Raw genomic sequence first — 16683 nt, 5'->3', positions numbered from 1 at the left:
GTGAGAAATATTCAAACTGAGGAAACAGGACTGCAAAAATTCAAGACCTGGAAAAAACGACAAGTGACTGAAGCTTATGGGTCTCATTCGAATTCTTTGCATTGTGCCTTGTATATTGATTTTTTAAAAACCTTTTCTATCACAGGAAATGCATGCATAATGGCCAAAGCTTTTTTTAATCATGGAAAATATCAATTGGGGAGGTCAATTACATTATTAAGGGATAGAAAGTTCAGATTTTTCATAGTCTTTTATACACTTAGATAAGTTATAATTCCAAATATATTTCTATTCCCTGTCCTCTTACTATTGATTTAAAAAGTTTTTATTCTTTTGGAAACTTCTTTGGAGTTAAAATTTTAATAACTTTTTGTTTATTATTAACAATAGATTGTCAAAATAAGAGCATTTGAATAATCAGTTTTCCACTTGATTGTGGAAAATTATTTTCTCTTTTTAGATTTTTAGCCTTTATTAGCACTTCCTAATAATAACCAATTCCCATCTCAGCTTTCCTTCTTTCAACTGCTTCCTCTGTTACCACAAACACCACAATTTTATTAATTGCTCCATGACACTCCTGATCTGAGATTCAGTAACAGCAGGGGAATCAAAGATCTTTGGTATGATATGATGCTTCTCCAAGTAATTGTTGTCTTAGAAGTAAGAGGACGACTTTGGATTGACTTTAAGTCTTGATGAGATCCTTTGCCCATGGTTAATTTATGAAGTAAGCCAGAACTATAAAGTTACCTTGAGTGTAAATAACTGGGCAGAGGACTGATTATGCCAGATGATTTCTGACGGATGCAATCATCATCTTTATTTCTTATACTACTTCATTTCTGATATTAGAACCATCACTATAAAGTATTAATAGAAAATTAACAGGACATCTTATGACTTAGTGTAAATGGTTAGACAACATGACAACGACTCAGAGAAATTTAATACATTGCTCTGAGTTCAATCAAACTGAGAAAACACCGACTAAAAGTTCAGCAAGAAGGAGTGGGGAAAGGATAACTTACTTGCTAGGTGCTCGATCTTGCAAATTAGTTAACGCAGCAAAGTTGTTTCGTACAGTTCGCAGGCTGGCCAAGACCTACAACAAAAAGGGATTCTTTAAGCTACTTGGAGTACGGCCATCTTTAGTGCAATTTAAAATGGTTTGGTGATTTGAAAAAGTAGTTTGTTAAGTGAAAACCTGGTATTGCTTGCAACCTAGTTTCATATACCGCTAAAGAATCTTCTAGCCCTTAGTGAAGTTTGCATGTATCTATTTGAAATCTAGGGAGGCCAGACTCCAAAGATTTTCCAGACATTTCTCCTCATTGTCTAGGAATATGGTGACAGTAGCAACAGTTTCCACAATATTCCTGGATTCCTCAGCCACCAGAACACTATCCCAGGCAATATACATGGAGTGTTGTTACATTTTATGCAAATCTGAAGTAGTATAATATAAAATAATAAACTTTCACTTTAAGTGTTAAAATTATATATATATATATATCCCCAAATTCTCCTCAAACATTCACCAAGAATGTTAGACTTTCAAAGTCCGAAAGCTAGGTGAATTTTAAATTGTTTTTTTTTACCTTTGCTACATGGCTATCTATCTAGTAAAGAGAAATTATTTTCTTTGTTAAGGTTTTCTGATTCATTAATTGTAAGATTCTTAGGGATGCATTTTCAAATAAAACAGGACCACCCTGATGTGCACAGAGCCGGGCCCACAGAAGATACTAAAAAAAAAAAAAAAAAAAAAAAAAAAGTGTTGGATAAATGAACACGTAGACACAACATACCCATACACATAAGGCAGAACCAGTATGCCCTCCCCCCACCTCTGAAGGTCCTTCTTTTTCTAATTCTAGTACAACTAGAAGGTGGCAAAAGAATTGGAAGTAAGACTAGGAGAGAAAATTTACAATGGCTTTACCTGCCTCCCTTTCCACTAGGATGGGCAAGTTTTCCCCAGGGTGGAGCCTATATTAGGTGAGACTATAGGTAATCTGGGTGAAAACAAGAATGTTGAAGTTGCACTAAAACATAGATTTCAAATGTCCTATGAGGTACTACATAACAACCAGACGGCCTGACTCTGTTATGTATTTACTCTGTGAACTTAGACAAGTTACATAATCTCTGTGTACCTCAGTTTCCTTTTCTATAACCCTGGATAGTGATAGCTCTCTCTGCGGGTTGTTGTGAAGACGATATGAAATGACAGGATAGGTGCCAAGGACAGCGCCCGGCAAACAGCACTCAACGAATATTAGCCCATTATGGCAACATGCTATCTGATTAACGATTTGGCGCATGCACAGGGAGTTTATTTAATGCCTATCGTTGGTAACGAAGCGGGGTGAGGAATGCAAATTTACAATTGCTCCAAGTGTTCCAGAACTATATCCAGAATGTTTTCATCTGGCACTGATTTAGACTAAAGTCAGTCTAAATGTTTTTCTAAGACGAAAATGTCTCAGACATTTCTGAAACTGGCATTAATTCTTGTAAGTCCCTGGGGTGCTGTTTACGCCCTGGGACGGTGACCTACAGCATTATCCCCTGAAGGAGTTAACGGTGCTTCCTGAGGTGCCAACCACAATTAACTCAGTCACTGGAAAAACCTGGCTCATTATCACATATAAACAACTCCCAGCACTGAAAGGTCACGCTGCCTATGACGGAGTATTCAAATAGCCAACTGTTGACATCAGAGCACGCTGTCTTTATTGGGCATGAAATCTTGAATGATGCAGAAATAAATCTGATAAATGACCCACTGTCATTAAATCATGCAGGCCTAATTTATGCTTTAAGAATTGAATATCAAATACACTAAGAAAACATTTTTAATAAGATGATTGCACTCCCCAAATGCTCCTTTTTCTAGGCAAAATTTAACCTCAGAATTCTGAGAACTTTGTTCTAATAAATTATAGCAAGTGCACTGCACTTGACACCTACGTGAACAGAAATAGTGCTGCAGGTAATTCAAGTTCTATGCTCATTTGAAAGGAAACACTGGTTCATGAAAGATATACTATAGTTGTTTTTCGACTCTGTTACAATAAAAATGTTAAATCAGATGATTTTGTTTCAGTTTTTAATATAAATTTAATGTATTTCTTTTGCATAATCTATGTCTTCACATGGTACAGAATTTAAACAGAATAAAAAGGTAGAATGTAGAATGTATACCTCTCATTAAAAAAGAGAAAAACTCAAATTATTGTTATTTGTGAGAGGAGGCAGGTAGATGAAATCAGGGAAGTATGCTCTGGGGTATTAAAAATATTGGTATTGTTCTATTTCTTTAACTATTGATTTTAGTGTTTTTTTATATTTTAGATAGTCACTAGATATATTCTCTTACATGTATGAAGAATTTCCAAATAAAAAGTGGAAAAAGAAATTTTCTTCCCAGCCCCTCCCTCCAGGCATTCAACTGCCTGTCCCCTCTACCAACTGACTTTTAGGTTAGTCTCCTAAAGTTTGTTTTTATAAACACTGCTGCAGTACATAATTTTGTAAATCCATCATCCCTTATGTGTGCAAGTATTAGACCACTGTTTTTGTGATAGGACAAATAATACTCTATAAGTTTTATATTAAGGGTTATTATATCCTGCACTATGGCGCACATATGATAACGGCAGAAGTATAATAAAAGTTCCAGACAGGGCACCTGCGTGGCTCAGTCCGTTAAGCAGCTGACTCGGTTTCAGCTCAGGTCATGATCTCAGGGTGGAGAGATCAAGCCCCTTGAGGGGCTCGGAGCTCAGCACAGAGTCGCCTTGGGATCCTCTCCCTCTGCCTGCTATCTACCCCCTACCACTGTTCGCATGTGCGCATTCTCTCTCTCTCAAATAAATAAATAAAAAGAAATCTTTTTATTTATTTAAGTTCCAGACAAATGTTATGGAGAGCACTGCCCTAGATTTAGCTGATTGATTCTAGGTGCCTCCATCACCAATGCACTTAGTCTTTCATGCTCTCACTTGTCTTGCAGACTACAGAGTGAGGCATTTGGTTCTATGGGCTGTGGGGAAGCACCGGAAACAGTTTTACTCAAGCCCTTGAGTCAGGAGTCAATAATTCTTTGCTTTTGCTCTAGGGCAGTTCTCACTCCCCTTGAATTCAACCTTTTAAGAACTGTCCTCAGGGCTTTAACGCTCCCATACTTTTCTCCACCCCTTAATGCTTGCTAACCAAAAAGAACCTTGAGGTTTTTCCCTTACACAGCTCAATGGTTACAAAAATAAGGCCATTTCTTTATCCTCAGCCACTCCAAGCAAAAGTGTAATCAGTCAAGGTCAAAAATACGTTTGAAATGATGAGAAATCCATACACTTTAGGAAAGAAATGGTGATGGTGCTATGGAAAACTGTGGCAGAGATGGACCCTGTACTGGCTCAGGAGAGGGATTACATGTTATTTACACACACTAATTTCAGATTTTCTTAAATACTTTTAACATTTATTAACCAATAAGATTCACTGAAAATAGCAGAACAATGTGGGCTTCATTGAAAAGTTAAACAACTGACCATATAGCCTAAAAGCACTGTATACTTCTATAGTAACAATTACTTGAAAAGATTAAAGAGGGTGCTGTAAACAAACAAAAAAGACAACGTTCTCCTTAAAAACCCGAGGCTTAAACAGTAAACAACGAATTTTGAGGACTGTTTTTCATTACAAATACACTTCATGTCACTAGATGGTGCTCAAACACAGAGCAAGAGTTGCCACTGATGTTGGGGGGGGGGAAGGAGGAAGAATTCTTCGTCTTGGTTTTACTTCCAGAAAAAAACAAAAACAAAAACAAAACAAGCAAACAACAACAATAACCAAAAAAATGGAGTCAAATTATGATTACTTACAATATAAAAAGATCATTTTGATAGAAACCTTTACTAGGAATGTTTTGGCTAAACTGTATGAAATTGCTCTTCTTGTATGTCAACAAAGGTTGAATATTGATGATTTCATATAGTTCGATCTAAAAAGTACTTTGATTATAAAAGATGCTAGCTGTACTTCAATGAAAGATCCAAGGTGAAACTAACAAAACAACTGAAATGTGATGACGAGTTTCTGTTAGAGCCCAGCAGGGGACGCCAGATGGCTTCATCAACCTGGGGATTGTGATGAGGCCACAAGGTGGCTGCTGCTGGGTGAAATGGGACAGGGACACTCAGGGACGTTAAAAAAATACTGGCAATGTTCTATTACCAAATGGAATAGTACTGTTCTATAGTGTTAATGACTAGTATGTTTTTTACAAAATTATCCCAGATGCTGTATTTTGATTAAAGTTAAAATGACTCATCTATTCCTACCCTGTAGATTTAAATCAGGCATATCACCTTAGTCTGAATAACATGAGGGTTCTCCAGGGATCCTAGAAAATAGTTGAGTATTTTCTGTCTTTTCCTTAGTCAAATATTCCACTTCTGTTAACAGTCCATACTTCAAGATGAGAATTCTAATTGACTTGTAGTTTCACAATGTAGCCATATCACGGATCTGGGTGGGTGTGGCCAGAGGCAACTGAGTACAAAGCACAGTCTCCCACATGTCATCAGTGTTGTGACTTGCTGGTATTCCTTAGTCACCCTAATGAACTCTGGCCAAACTGTTACTAGACTTTTGGGATGAAAACGCCAATTGTGGAGCGGCATGTGGCACAGCTTTGGGATTCCTGTCAACACCTGCCTCGTGCCTACGGAAGTCCCTACACCAAAGACTTCAACAAAAACAGAGACTATTTCAAAATGAACTAAATCACATCTATAAAAATGCCACTTTTTTAAGGACCAAAAGGATTCTGAACTTATAGGAGAAACATAAGAAATTGGAAGTGGTAAAAGGTTTAGGTTAAACACCAGCAAGAATTTCTTACCCTGACCATGTTGGAGACAAGGGAACACGACCTAAAGCAGTGTGTGCGACCCTTTCTGAAGATGACATCTATCCCAGATGGGTTAGGGCTCAGCCCTGTCCATCAATTTGGATGCCTTTCTAAATTCTCTTAAAACAAGATTCTGTTCTTAGCTTCACAGGAAACCAAGACTGGGAAAAAAAAAAAAAAAAAAAAAAACGGGGAGGGATGCTTTCATGTTTTGGAGAGGCACTCAGGCATAAAGAAATGAGTTTTCAAGTGGAGGCAGATGAGGTGGGTTTGGGAGACTTTTGACCAGTGAGACCCCCACAGTGTGAGGCCAGTTATTAAGAACTATGGGAAGGAAAATACACAAACAAAAATATACTGAGGGGGATATAAAGTGAACGGTCATACTAGTTATTCGGGGATTTGGAATTATGGGAAATTTTCATTTTCTTCCTTTTCCTTATATTTCTTTTCTAAACTTTTTAGGGAAAAAACTCTATTTTGAAAGCAGTGTGTCTTTTTAAAAATATTTTATTTATTTATTTATTTATTTATTTATTTATTTATTTTAGAGAGAGAGAGAGGGTGAGAGAATGGAAGTGGGGGGAGAGGCAGAGGGAGAGAGACAGAATTCTCAAGCAGACACGCTGTGGAGCACAAAGCCCGACATGGGGCTCATTCTCACGACCCTGAGATCATGACCTGAGCTGAAGTCAAGAGTCAGACTCTTAACTGACTGAGCCACCCAGGAGCCCCCAAAAGCAGTATGTCTTTTTAACCAGAATAATTTAGTGTGAAATACTAAATTCCAAAGCATGCTGGATGAAAGGGATAATTCTTGGGCCTATTTGAATATAGCCCTGAGTGACGTGTCTAAAATCAAGTCTCCTGTCCATTTGCAAAAGCAGCTATGGTATATTAAGCCAAATAATGTTGCTATGTCACTTCAGGTGACATAAACATCTCTTATTTTAAGCATTATATATAATATATAAAAGCAAATATTACATATAATGCAAAAATTTGAGATGTTATTGGTTAGGTCAACAACATATGCTAACAGTGTCCAATAAGGCTTAAGAGAAGGTCATAGACAAACTGCTGCTCCTGGGCCTTCTTTCTTACCTACTTTCCCAAAGATGCCCTATCAGTGGTGAAACTGTTGAGGATTTAACAGGCTTCTCATTTTTTATTAATTTTTTAATTCTAGTATAGCTTTCCAGATCATATATACCCAAGTAAAAGGCCATTTGTGCAAAATATCAAGTGCTTAAAAAAAAAAAAAAAATCTGCAGCCTCTGGGCCAATAACCACCTTCCATAAGGTGCTACAAATCATTAAGCTAATCATAAGCAACTCTTCTAAATACATCCCAGATTATTTTTAGGCATCAGATATGCCTACATATTACACAGAGTTGGTTTATATTCAAAGTCCTAGTTTCAAATGTATTAAGTATACATATTTATTTTAATAGTTTATTAACATAGACTAAACAATTTTTTACATATGTATGTATTTCTCAGTGTACTAAAATTCTGTTAGTTTTTTTGTAGTTTAGAGGTACACTACAGAATATGTCTAATTATATTAAAGACTAGATTTCCTAGGAATTTAAGACCATTGATGGTAAGGACCAAATCAAATTTATTAACTTATCTATTGGAGAAAAAAAATCTATCAAATAAAAGTATTTATAATTATTTAAGAAATATTACCTGAAGTAAGAGATAAGTATTATGCAAACTTTTTTCATTTTTTACTATATACTTAGATATATATATATATATTTTTTTTCTTACAACAATATCTAGAGATTTTACTTAGAAGCAAGAATAACTACCTGAACAAATTATAGTTGGAATGATTATTTCTGTTTGGTGATGGTTACTTATGTTACTTTTCCTGATTTTAACTGTTCACCCAGCTCTCAGCTCTTAGAAATAAAATTATGGATATTCAATAGTAATCAATTAAAAATCCCTAAATTTGTATGATCTTGTTATCCTAAAATGTGATTAGAAATGTGAAGAGTTGTAAATGTTTTTGAACACAGAAATATAGATACTAGAAAGAATTTATGATTTCCAGCAAAACCTTAAGCAAACAAAACATTAACTTCTAAAGATATGGTGGTCATATTCTATTTCTAATTTCCTGCAGTAATGAAAAAAATCACTATTATATGGTGTGTCATTTATGGATTCATTAAATTTTTAGTCTGAATTATAGCAATCACAAAATTTCAGGAAACTTGAAAAAGGGGAAGAACTACACATAATCCTACTATCCAAACACTGCCATTTTGTATTTAAAAAAAACACCTATTATAACATTTTTGAGATGAAAGAGACCTTACCAATTTCAACACTTAAAATTCATCTCACTTTCTAGAAATCATGCTGAGCATTTTACAAGCTTGGTATTATTTTAACATAAACCTCATGAAGTGGGTTCCCTTGGAACTTTCACTTAGCAGAGGAGTAAACCAGACTTGAAAAAGTTCAGTGACTTGCCCAAGGCCATTCACTGAGCAAGAGGAAGAGATGGGGTTTGAACTGAAGTCTACCTTTATCCAGGCAAGTCGTCTAGTTTTACCAGTTTAAAAAAGAAGTCGTAGAGAAGTTAAATGAGTTGCCCAAGGCACTAGAACTAGTTTTGATTATGATTATGATTAGCCCTGATTATCATTTTTACAATCTGTCTGGATCACTTGTATCCTAATATTCAACAATTCTTTTTAGAGTTAGCATTGGCTTTAAGCCTGTTTTATGCCCCGGTTAAATCAGTAATATCCCATCCCATTCCCAGTCTGCCTATACCAGTGACTCTCAACTTTTCCTGGAAAAATACTGGTCCTTTAAAAAATACAGGTACTTCGATCCAACCCCCAGATTTTTGATTCAGTTGATAAGGGATATGGCCTGGAATAACAGCTTTCTAGGTGATTCTAATGTGCAGCTAGGGTGGCAAAGCATTGGCCTCTACAAAGAATATCCGCCTATCATCCATTGTATATATACTCCAAATGCTTTAGATTGTTTCATCGCCTTCTAGTATTTATGTTATGTGGTTAAAGTATTTTCATGATTTGTATGCCTAAAAAAGAACAAATACAGATAAATTAAATCTGTACAAATGACACATAAAAAAAGGAATAAATAAAGCATCAGGCTGAACTGAAATATTAAATTTCAAGCACTGATCATGTACCTAATTATACTAAATGTAATTTAATCCATGATACGGCCCTCTGCTTCTAGTGTTTATATTAGTGAAGGAAATATGGTCCCATTTAAATATGTCACTTAGGTAATTTGTAATTGAAAGCAAAGACATTCTTTGGGTCTATGGGTTTATAGGAAGCAGTCCAATATGGTTAAGGTCACATTTTCTAGTATTGCCTTTGAATTACTTAAATGAACCACAGAATTTTTAATTGTATTTGCATCTGACTTAAAATGAAATTAAGAATCAGAACTAATCCCCCAAATTAAATTTTCACATCTGGGAGAAACCTGCCCATTCACCAAACTGTGCTTACCTGAGCAAATGGAGTCACAATCAAGTCATCTCCATGTCTGAAAAATAAACCAAATCCTGTGTTAGAAATTATGATAAATCTAGGACCACTTTTGATCAATATTAAATAATAAGCTGAGCTTTCATAAATTTCCAGAGAGAATTACAGTAATTCCATCCTTATTCTTCAGCATATGTTCTTCCCAGCCAGTGGGTTGAAAAAATGTCTTCTGGGATGTTAACCATTGTCCAGCTGCCTGGGTTAAAAAGGGCTTCTTGATCATCAAGCGAGGTCACTGTTGCTTATTACATGAACAGGATATACAACAGTAGAAACAGAGATTGGGCCGCAGGGCCTGAGTTTTACTTGTGGCTTCTTATCATAGACATTAGTAAGGGGTGCTGTGGAAGGAGCTAGCAACTGCAGTGGCCTCAGTGAGAGGCCCCTGAACTATCTAACATTTGAAGGTGATGAGCATCGGGTGTTCTGCATCATGGTGTGTGAGTTTTGGACAGGCTAGCAACTGTAGATGACATGGGACTGCATCATACACTAATAAAAGCCCAGCGAAACTTTTCGACTGACTCACGTCCCGCTGCTGTAGCTAATGGGGGAATGTTACCCCATGTGTGCTGTTGCTGCAGCAACGTGGGCCACACCGAGCCTGGGATGCAGGAGCAAGGTCTCAGCATGACGTGTCTCAGAGAAACCAGGAAAGGCAAGGAAGGTTGTGCAATATTCTGCTTGGAGGAAAGCGAGGAACTGGGGCCCAGAGTTCTTTCGTGGTATTTCTTAGCATGGGTGACTCGTTAGAAGCATTTCCAAAATCTCCATGGGGTATTTCATGAACTAGCTGAAGCTCTTTCATCAAAAGTGAATGTAATTACTCTACCCAGAAAGCTTCCTGGACATGACTTTGACTGAGAACACTGCAACTGAACTGTGCACTCAGTCATGAACAATTCTGAAAAGGACTGAAGGACCTCAAACACCACCCATGAAATATGTTTCAGCCCAAGCAGCATATGGGTGACGTCAGTACACAGATCATTACCAATGATTAGACCATTCGGTGCGGCCATCACCAAATTACACAGAGATCTTGAAATTCAAAATGTGGGAAAATAAAAAGCAGGAAAGGATGGGGCACACTTTAAAGGAAATGTGTTATTTTGCACCCTTTCCCTCCAGGATTACATGCTGGGGCAGGGGGAGGCATCTGTTTTTTCTGTAGACTATTCAGATGGTCAAAATTAAAGTAATATGAAATCTAGATGTTTTCCCAAGGGACAGTCTTCTCTTCCATTTCATTCTTTATAATTACCTGGTTACAAAGTTTATTTGCTAAGAATTAAGTTATGCTGACCAAGGCACACCACTAACCTGAAATTGATCACTGGAAATAAGTCTTCTCATTTTCTACATGAATTACATTGGATGCCTCTAAACTAAAAAGGGTGTGAATGTTTATTAAAGCATGAATTCTTTCTTTGGTTGTATTTTACTTCTAAGCTCTGTAAAAGATATATTTAGAATATACAATATTTAGGATGATATTAGGGAAGTCTTGCTTCCCTTCCCTGTCAAAGCAGAAAGAAGGACAGTTATAGTTTTAGTGATGGAGATACTTCATTCTTTTGAATTGCTAAAAAATTGTTTTTGCCAAGTATCTCAAGATTGTCTCATTTCGGTAACAGTAAAATTATTTCTGTTCTTTCAATGGGCAAATGTCCTCAATCAAGGGCAGGTTATATCCTATCCTTTTCAAAATGATGTAATGCTTAAATAATCTTTGACTATATAACATATATATAACTTTTAAGCCTTTGTCTAAGTCTTCACCTCAATATTCAAATGTCTTATTAGACCTACTGTCACAAGTACAATGATGCAAGTAAAATATATGTTATTTTGTGTATGGAAGAAAATAAATACTATGGGAACATGTATTTTAAATGTACCCTGTAATGTGTTTATAATAATAAAAGATTATTAAGTTCCAAGGAAGATTCATTTCGTTATTATCTATAATTTGGTTTAAAGTATGTGTGAGTTTTAATCACCTGTAAATGCACACACACACGCAAAAGCCTATGATAGAATAGGATTCTGAAATGCTGCATTTGAACGACCTTCCCAACAAGGAACTTTTTAAACAAAGAAACTTAGCCAATAAAAGCACAAAAAGATTGGGGCTCCCTAAAATGGGAAGAGACTATTAGGAATGAGAAGTTAGATTCAAATTTGCACAGGGAGCATTGTCTGGAGACTTGAAATTGTACCTCCTGGTGATATGATTCTTCTGAAGAGAATTATGTAATATTGTCTCTCATTTAAATAAAATCAAACAAACATAGCAACAACAAACTTTAACAAAAAAGGAAGAGGAACTGCTTTAAGGAAAGAAAATAGCTTTTGTTGGGGGGATTGGTATATTTATAGGGACAGGTGGGAAGGGAGTTATACGGGATGGGGGTGAGAGCAGAAAAGAGGCTCCATTTTGGACACTGTATGTGTGTGTGTGTGTGTGTGTGGTGTGTGTCTGTGAATGCACGCATGTGGGGCAATGAGGATGCTCATACCCGGGTAACAGTCACAGCAGTCAGTGCCAGGTACCTCCAGTCTCATGACGTGGAAGGAGATGCTCAGTAGCCCGCCCTCGCTACCATGGATTGAAACAGAGTCACCCACTCCAGGCAGGGAGGGCTGGCTGCCCCCTCTCCCAAGGAGAACTTGCTCAACGTGCACTGCTGAATTTTCTCTCCCAAAGAGGAACGGCATTGAGAGTCAAGAACTAATCCCTTTGGCCATTCTTCCTCTACTTCTGTATCACTTAGTACTTTATTCTCTGCCCTCATTCTTTCCATAATAAGAAGCCAGAAACATGAGCAAAAAGCCGAAGGAGAAAAACCCAAAAGCAAACCCTCACAGAGACTTCATTGGGATCCAGCAACTATTCAAGTCCTTAAATGTGGTAAAGCCCCTGGTCATCTAACAAAATGAATTCAACCAACAGCAGCATCTTGTAAACTAGTTTCAAAATTGTGTTGAAGCACACAAGGCCACAACCTCTCCACGCTTCATTATAACCAAACCAGAAGGAAAAGCAGATGACGTTAATCAGAAGAAAGTTTTACTTTACTCATCAAAGACCTCTAATCCCATGATACCAAAAGCATTAAGGGCCACAAAGTACCAGCTGCCTCCGAACAGCATGACAGGCAGTGATCTTCAGCGTGACGAGCGGTCCTAGGAACTAGCACTCTGAAGCGAAGCTGAAGGCTTACTTTCTGAATCTAATCTCACGCAAACTTCTAGGTCTTCTGTGCTTCACTGGGTCTGGCTCTAAAACCAGAAAGAAATTCTCCCTTGGAGTTTGTCAGAGAGGATTAGGAACAGATAAGCTTACAGATAACTGGTCTTTTGAAACCCTGGTGTCTTTCTTCCCTCTGACTCAAAACTATCACTCATTCACCAACTCACTCTTGATCCACCTCTTCTGGAAACAAGTACGTTCTCCTTTCTAGTATGTACATAAAAATGTTTCTGGGCACCTAGGCTGCATGACAACCCCCGAGAATTAGCCGCAGGAGGAACACATCTACTCACCACTCTACCCCCATCTTCACGGACGAACAGACATATAAAATACACAAACAAATATGGAAACAGATTTCTATACTTGACTTTCTAAAAAACTAATATATACATTTTGAGTGTAAACCGTGTATTAACTATAGAAACTTTGGAAAACACAAAAAATACTTGAGAACTACTCAAAAATAACCGTCAGTAACATTTTCCTTCTGGATGCATGTAAGCGCATGTATGTTCTATGTGATTTTTATGGAATGCATGATTTCTTACACAATTAGAATCATACTGTGTATTTCATTTTATACCTTGCTTTTAATATTGAACATATTGAGTCATGAAACATTTTTAATGATGCCAGTCTATTTTTAGTAATCTCTAAATTTTTCAAGTAGATATCAATCCAAATGTATTAAAATCTAAGTGCTGATTCTATTTTAAAATTAAAACAATTTTAAATAATGTATGAATTCATTTCAGTTCTCCTTTAAAAACAATTCACTAAAGAAAACATCCTTATTTTGATAAAACATTTATATGATAAAGCTAAATATTAAAATAGTACATGAAGAACTGGGTTCACTGAGTACAAATTCATGGGGATGTTGAATATTTTATGTTGTTACCCTTTTAAATTAAAATCACAAAACTATGGTTTCAGACAATAAAGGTATTATGGAAAATTTGGCCACCAAGTACATTTTATGAAACTAAATTATATTTTCCCATAGATATCATTTTTAAAAGGTGACCATTTTTTTTTTTTCAAAAAAATAATGTTGGCTTTGAGTAACTACAAATGTCACATTTAAGAATGTAATGAACCGTTGAGACACCTGAATGGTTCAGTCGGTTAAGCATCTACCTTTGGCTCAGGTCATGATCCCAGGGTCCTGGGATCGAGCTCCACTTCGGGTTCCCTGCCCAGCAGGGGAGTCTGCTTCTCCCTCTCCTTCTGCCCCTCTCCCTGCTCATGCTCTCTCTCTCTCTCTCAAATAAATAAAAATCTTAAAAAAAAAAAAAAAAAAGAACATAATGAACCCTTACTTCTGAAGAAGACATTATGATTTTGGTAAACTCCTAGTAGGCATTGTACTGCTAGAAGAAACAAAAACACAAACGAAAAAATGTGCTTCACTTGTATCAGATTCACATGATGATACTGCTCCTCTGTATTGCTTCACCTTTTAATTTAGAACTGGCTCCACACTAAGTAAAAAAAAAATTAGGTAGTACCCACACTTATGGAACCCCGGGGAATGAAGTTCCTTTGTAACAAAGCCAACCTTGGCCAGACCTGAATCTGATTTTCCTCTGAAGCTACTGCCATGTAGAACTCAAGTAGTCCATTACCACAAAAGCTTGGTCTGGTGGTTAAAAGTCACAACTACCAAAACTTGCATTTTGGTAGGAATGTTCAATGTTATTACTGAGAACCCAAAATAAGGTAAATTAATATAAGGGCAAATTAAAACTTGTCAGTATTGTGTAAGGTAGAATCTCCCAATTTGAATTTTTTTCAGTGCCAAACTCCAAGCCACACTTGTGTGTATTTGTATCTATAATTTTGATGGTATTTTGATAATGCTAACTGTAGTTATCAGTCATCAAGTTGGAATGTTTACTCTAACTGAAGAGCACCTTCGTATTTATATCCCATACCAGCACAAAAAGGAAAAAAACAAACTTACAGCTCTTTCCTCAATTTTAATAGACAAATAAGCTAATATAAAAATGGGTAAGGGGCACCTGGGTGGCCTAGTCAGTTCATCAGTGGACTCTTGATTTTGGCTCAGATCATGATCATGCGGTCTTGGGATCACACCCAGAGTTGTGCTCTGACCTCACTGGTGAATCGGTATGGGATTTTCTCTCTCTCCCTCCCTGCTCCCTCTCTCCATAATAAATAAATAAATTAAAAAAAAAAAAAAACAGGTGAATGAGGCCATCTAAGTTCTTAAGTTTATTGAGCAAACAGCCTACTTTATATACTTTTAACTACTTTTAACCCATTCTTTGTCCTTGAATTGTAGTTACCTAATATACTTGAGTGATAACTTGTTCTGAAGTCTTTTTCACTGATGCCCTGTGGAATAACTCAATGTCTTGTTGGTTTTAGCACTGGAGGCCCTTGTAATATGTCACCATTATTATTATTTTTTTAATTTCTTAAACTTGGCTTTCAATATAATTATTTTAAAAAATCAGAGTACAAATATCCAACAAAACTGTATATAATAATGGTAACAATCACAAAGAATGATAATGATTATAAAACAATAATTATAACATTAATTGAATGATTACTATGTGCCAGGCACTGTGCAAAGCGCTTTACATTGAGTATCTCTTATTAAAGTCTTTTTGTAGATGAGGAAAGGGAAGCCCAAGAAGGACAAAAAGTTGCATGCCTGTGGAGAGGTGAGGCCAGGATTCAAATTTGCACAGTATGACTTTGGTGAGTCTGTACTTAAATACTGCAAATCTGTACCTGTCATGTATTTATCATTGCCAAAACACATTCAAAACAATGCCCAACCTCTAGTACATTTTCCATCTCATGAAGGTGATATGTATGATAAAAGATAATAAACAGAAATTACATATAAACGCAAAAAATAAAAAATAAAAAACCAAACCAAGCCAAAAAATCCCATCGTTACCAATGACTTACAAAACAAAACAAGCTTTGCCCACCTACTGATTTGCAAGTCCTTCCACTTTAAAATACAACAATAAATGCAATGAAATTAAATAATTTTTGGTTTCTAGCCAGGAGATAGTTCTGGCTGATAGTTGAATATCATACGTCCATAGTCAGAGTGTACCAAGACTGTATGTGTGCTGTATGTAACAAAGTCCTCCGAAGACGGCATTTATGTGCCTATACATTTATATGTAAATATATGTAAATGTGTGTGTGTGCACACGTGCACACATAACCCTTAGGGAAATTTTCTGGGCTCTTTTTCCTTTACATAAGTATGTTGGTTTTCTGTCTCTGTACTTCAAGATAGAAAAAAAGGTACTGTGGGAGAGAAAACCCACCATCATCTTCATTAGCATAAAGAGAATTTACTTTATTATCTTGCCTGTATGAGTCAATGGAAAAAACTCTTTAAAGAACATCTTCTCTGCAAACATTACATTTTAAGAACTATTTCATATTATTAAAACACCATCTAATATGGGGTAGGCCATAATACAGGGAATTTTTGTGCCTTCCTCCTAATTTTGCTATGAAATCGAGACTGTTCTAAAAAGTGAAGTCCTAAAATTAAAAAAAAATTATATATATATATATAAAACTTAAGAAATATATATATTATATATATATGTATATATATATAAAACTTAAGAAATGGATGTGACCTTAGAAGTTATTTAGTCTTCTGAAATTTAAACCATTTGCTCACTTCTTATTCACATTTTAAGGATTATAGCCTAGACTGGTACTTGACCCCCAAATTCTTAAAACTCCTCAATATTTGGCCCACATACGCTCTTCTCACGTGCACTGATTGATGATAAAGCAAATGGAAGTGGAGTTAATGTAGCATGAACAAAAATTCTCTAGTCTGAAGTGTTATCTCTTCTTTATGTCATAAAACAAAAATTCAGGCATCATTAGAGAAGGTACATGATACCAATAAATACCCTC

At 36.2% G+C, this 16683-nt stretch overlaps 1 protein-coding gene across 4 annotated transcripts in view; it reads right to left on the bottom strand.

Annotated features, from left to right (window-relative positions):
• Nucleotides 1-16683, bottom strand: part of PDE4D (phosphodiesterase 4D) — a 1076631-nt gene that overhangs the window by 195030 nt on the left and 864918 nt on the right. For all 4 annotated transcript variants that reach the window (XM_040622246.1, XM_040622247.1, XM_008691392.2 and 1 more), the window contains 2 exons: nt 9450-9486; nt 1032-1105 (listed from right to left, as the gene is read on the bottom strand). In XM_040622246.1, coding sequence (XP_040478180.1) covers nt 1032-1105; nt 9450-9486 — 111 coding nt within the window. The remainder of the gene's footprint in view (nt 1-1031; nt 1106-9449; nt 9487-16683) is intronic.

The sequence above is a fragment of the Ursus maritimus genome, unplaced genomic scaffold (assembly GCF_017311325.1).
Source record: "Ursus maritimus isolate PB19 unplaced genomic scaffold, ASM1731132v1 scaffold_5, whole genome shotgun sequence".
NCBI lineage: Eukaryota > Metazoa > Chordata > Mammalia > Carnivora > Ursidae > Ursus > Ursus maritimus.
This window is presented reverse-complemented; position numbering and strand designations above follow the sequence as displayed.